Source organism: Borostomias antarcticus, assembly GCF_949987555.1.
Source record: "Borostomias antarcticus genome assembly, chromosome: 17".
Taxonomy (NCBI): Eukaryota; Metazoa; Chordata; class Actinopteri; order Stomiiformes; family Stomiidae; genus Borostomias; species Borostomias antarcticus.
In genome coordinates this window covers 12,988,484-12,992,170 of record NC_140250.1, presented here as the reverse complement: position 1 = coordinate 12,992,170, position 3,687 = coordinate 12,988,484, and the positions used below count along the sequence as shown (strand labels likewise).

At 43.4% G+C, this 3,687-nt stretch overlaps 1 protein-coding gene across 1 annotated transcript; it reads right to left on the bottom strand.

Annotated features, from left to right (window-relative positions):
- Positions 1–2,023: 2,023 nt before the first annotated feature.
- kctd12.1 (potassium channel tetramerisation domain containing 12.1) lies at positions 2,024–2,899 on the bottom strand (the record flags this gene model as incomplete). The annotated part of the gene is made up of 1 exon (XM_084451687.1): positions 2,024–2,899. One exon carries the CDS (start codon positions 2,897–2,899, stop codon positions 2,024–2,026), a length of 876 nt encoding a protein of 291 aa, XP_084307813.1.
- Between the last annotated feature and the right edge of the window lie 788 nt (positions 2,900–3,687).

Here is a 3,687-nt window from a genome sequence, read left to right as displayed (position 1 = left end):
ACTGGAGTGATCATTTGACAGCAATTATTAGCCTTTTCCAGGAATGGACAGAAATGGGATATTTTTAGAATAACAGGAATTTATTCACATACAATGTAAAGGAGTTGATGTGTAGCATGAAGATGAAACGATACACTGAGTTTGGGTGTTTTCAGTCAACGTTGGCGTTCACCGCTTCCATTTATCGAATGGCCGACTGGTGTAAGATGGATAGCCTAACGTTAGAGAGATAAATGTAGGCTATGGTTATGTTAATAAAGGTAACAATGATGTTGTAACATGCATGCAGCACTGCCGATCTGATCTGAACGATTGATTCATTGTTACCATGGATCGGTATTGGGATTGATCAAGGGCGAGTGTGAAATAGCAGCCACGAACTCAGCGGGTTATCCGAGATGCGGTAGCGGCGGCCAAAGCTCCTGCTGGCGGGGAGTGAAGCTCTTCAACTCGCCTGTCACTGGCTCCCTGGAGGAATTTAGCCTGGCTGCAATAACGTTATCGCGAACGGAATGAATACCATCTACTAGCAAACAAAACATGTTCAATTATATTTAACCTGTTAAAACTAAGATGCCAGGATCAAAAAATAATTTCTCCAATTGATATATTTGACAAAAACAGGTTAATATGCAAGCCGGTTTTCATTGCTAAATCAAAGCGGGGAGAGCCGAGAGAGCCGGGAACGCGCGTCTACATTTCAGATAAATGTGAACTTTTTCGTGGACGCGCGTCGGCCAGAGAAGCTTAACTGCGCAGTACAAAAGTCACCGGAAATAGCCAAGTGACTACAAATCTAGCCAAGATGGCGCGGTTCAATAGGCCTTCACTTTAGATTTCGAATCCTGGGGGCTTGGGTGGGGGACTCCGACCCACAAAACAGGGGTGGAGTAAGGTGTTCAACTCTGCGTGGCTCAACCCGATTGTAGAATGTGTTATTACAGTAATAGACCAAAATGACAGACTATCCAGAGTTGCCAGTTATCAAGCAAACATGTGTTTGAAGATAGTAGAATACTTTATTTTTAATATCTGAACAAGTGAACAAATACAATGTAACCAAACAAATGTAAAATAATACAAAAACTCAGCAAACTCAGCAAGATTCAGCAAGCCTCTGTAATAAAATGGAATGGAAAATATGCAACTATTTTGGCTCTTGCCAAAATGCTGCTTTATTATTCACCATAAAGACCACAGAGAGGACTGCAATACTAACATGCACTTGAAGAGGCAAGTAGAGGCGGCAACTGGGGAGAACACTATGATTACTTTGTCTCTCACTCACATAAATATCCATTAGCTACATTATACATATCCATTCCGTTATTCCATCATTGGGATGCCACTATTTGTAAACTGCAGAGAAAAGCATCTCTGTGTTAATTGTGAGGAACATTATTGTATAATTTCAATAAATATGTAGGTTCATAATATGGATATGAAAACTACACTTCACCATCTCTGCACATTCATTACCATATGTTGCATTACAACATTCTAACAGGTCAGGATTCAGAAAACAATGGTGAGAGAGAGGCCCTCTGAACATATAAGCCTAGTAGTCCTATTCATAGAGTTTAATACAGGCGAGTGTTTTAATCTCTGTGATTCTATTACATATTGGCCATGCTGAGAGCAACAATCATGCCCAAGGCTATTGTGAGTAATGGCTCCTTGTCAGATTATACTACACCTAGAGTATAGGCTACTGCGCATAATACTAATACTGCACAGGCTTAATACTGTGCATAATACTAATACTGCACAGGTTTAATTCACCATAGGCCTCTGACTAGGCTATAGTTGCCATTCAATATGACAAACGTTTATGCTCAAGAAAAAACAATTGAGACAGCAAAAAGGGCAATATGCAGGCCGGATATCCTCTCCATATTGTCTAGAGAACGCCAAAGTAGGCATGGAATGTCTACGTGGGCCTACATCAGTAGAATAAACTGTAGGCTAATAAACATCAGGTCGTTTTCCGTGGAACTCGGACGTTGCTGGGAGCATCAGATGGTCAGTCCCGACAAAACACGTACTCCGTGTAACTCGTCCAAATCTTATCCTCGTTTGGATCATTGCTGGTGTAGGCGCACGTGCCAGTGGAACTACAGGCCACCATGTGAAAGCCTACCTCTGTCAGCTTGTCGAAAGCTTGCTCAAGAAAATTAAACTTCAAGTAGTACCGGGAGGTGTACCTCTCCGGTGGCCGGTCTGGGTCCCTGCTCTCATTCAGGGTGTCACCAAACACCTCTTTGGCCAGGGATGTCTTCCCACACACAGTGATGCGCGCAACTCTCCTGAACTTGGCGTCGGTTTGGATATCTCTCCCGATCGTGTAGGATCCCCGATATCCAATTGTGATGTAGCCTGACTTCCGGGATTCGAGAGACGGGGACCGGGCACTGCTGCTCACCCCGGACATCATCCGCAAAGTGTCCATGCCAACGCTGGAGGATCCGACGCTGCACTGAAGCGCACCTTCCTCTGTGTCGCTCTGGCAGATCTCCTCGCTAAGGGAGTCCTCCTTGTTCATTCTGGGGCTCAGGCGCTTGGAAAGGTCTTTCAGATGGAAAAACTCAGCCTCCCTCTGCAGTCGGTTTTTCTCTGGGAAATAATCTGGTAGAACCAGATTGAGGTCCCGCAGATAATCTAAAATGTAACGGAACAGGAAACCGTCCCTGTCCAAAAAGTAGCGCCCTTTGCTGTCTCTGGCGAGCTCTTTTGGCGTCTTCTTGCTGAACATGGTCCAGAGAAGTGAGTCTGGGACAGCGACCAAAGTTGTGTGCCGTGTGACATACACCTGTCCGCCGACATTGAGCTCAATTATCTCAGAGAATGGACCAGACTCGGCGCCGTTTGATATTCCCCGTTCCGTGTCCGCCAGTGCCATTTTTGCGCCTCCGAGATTTACCGAGTTGAACAAGAAATGCTGAGGGGGCATGTGTGGCGGTGTGTTTATGTAGCCTATTCTCTGCGTCGGGAGGGGTAGACTCGACAGCTGACACAGAGGATGTAATTAACTCTTTATCGACAAAGCTTATGCTGGGTAGCCAAGGGTACATAAATAAATTATGACTAAAACTCCATTGAAGATAAAACATCGTTCTTAATTATCCTGTAATTTACTGTAGGCTACAGTAACTAGTAGACTACGTAAATTTGTTATTTATATTTATATATAGGCATATTTGTATTTGCTGAAATTGAAAATAAAACTAGCCTAGACCAGGGTCTTGAATTTAGCTGGGCAGATTTGGAAGTAGGCAATGTGTGTAGGCAACTAATGTTAAAAGTTTCCTTCTAACAGAAAAGGTAGACGCCTAGATGTCATTCTACTTGACAACCAATAAATCAGTAACGTTAGGTTACTGAGAGACCATAGTAGGCTATAGCCTTTATCTTTGGTGTAGCTCACCGGGATTATTTTGTTATTGGACGTGTCAGTGCAGAAAGCAGGACAAGAGTGCCATCTAATGCAAGTACATGGAATTGCAGTAGGGTAAATGTAGAGCCAGATAGATAGATTAGATTAGATTAGATAGATAGATAGATAGATAGATAGACAGACAGACAGACAGACAGACAGACAGACAGACAGACAGACAGACAGACAGATAGATACATAGATACATAGATAGATAGATTCTAGGGTTCTCTTCGACACCATAGAAAGTAATG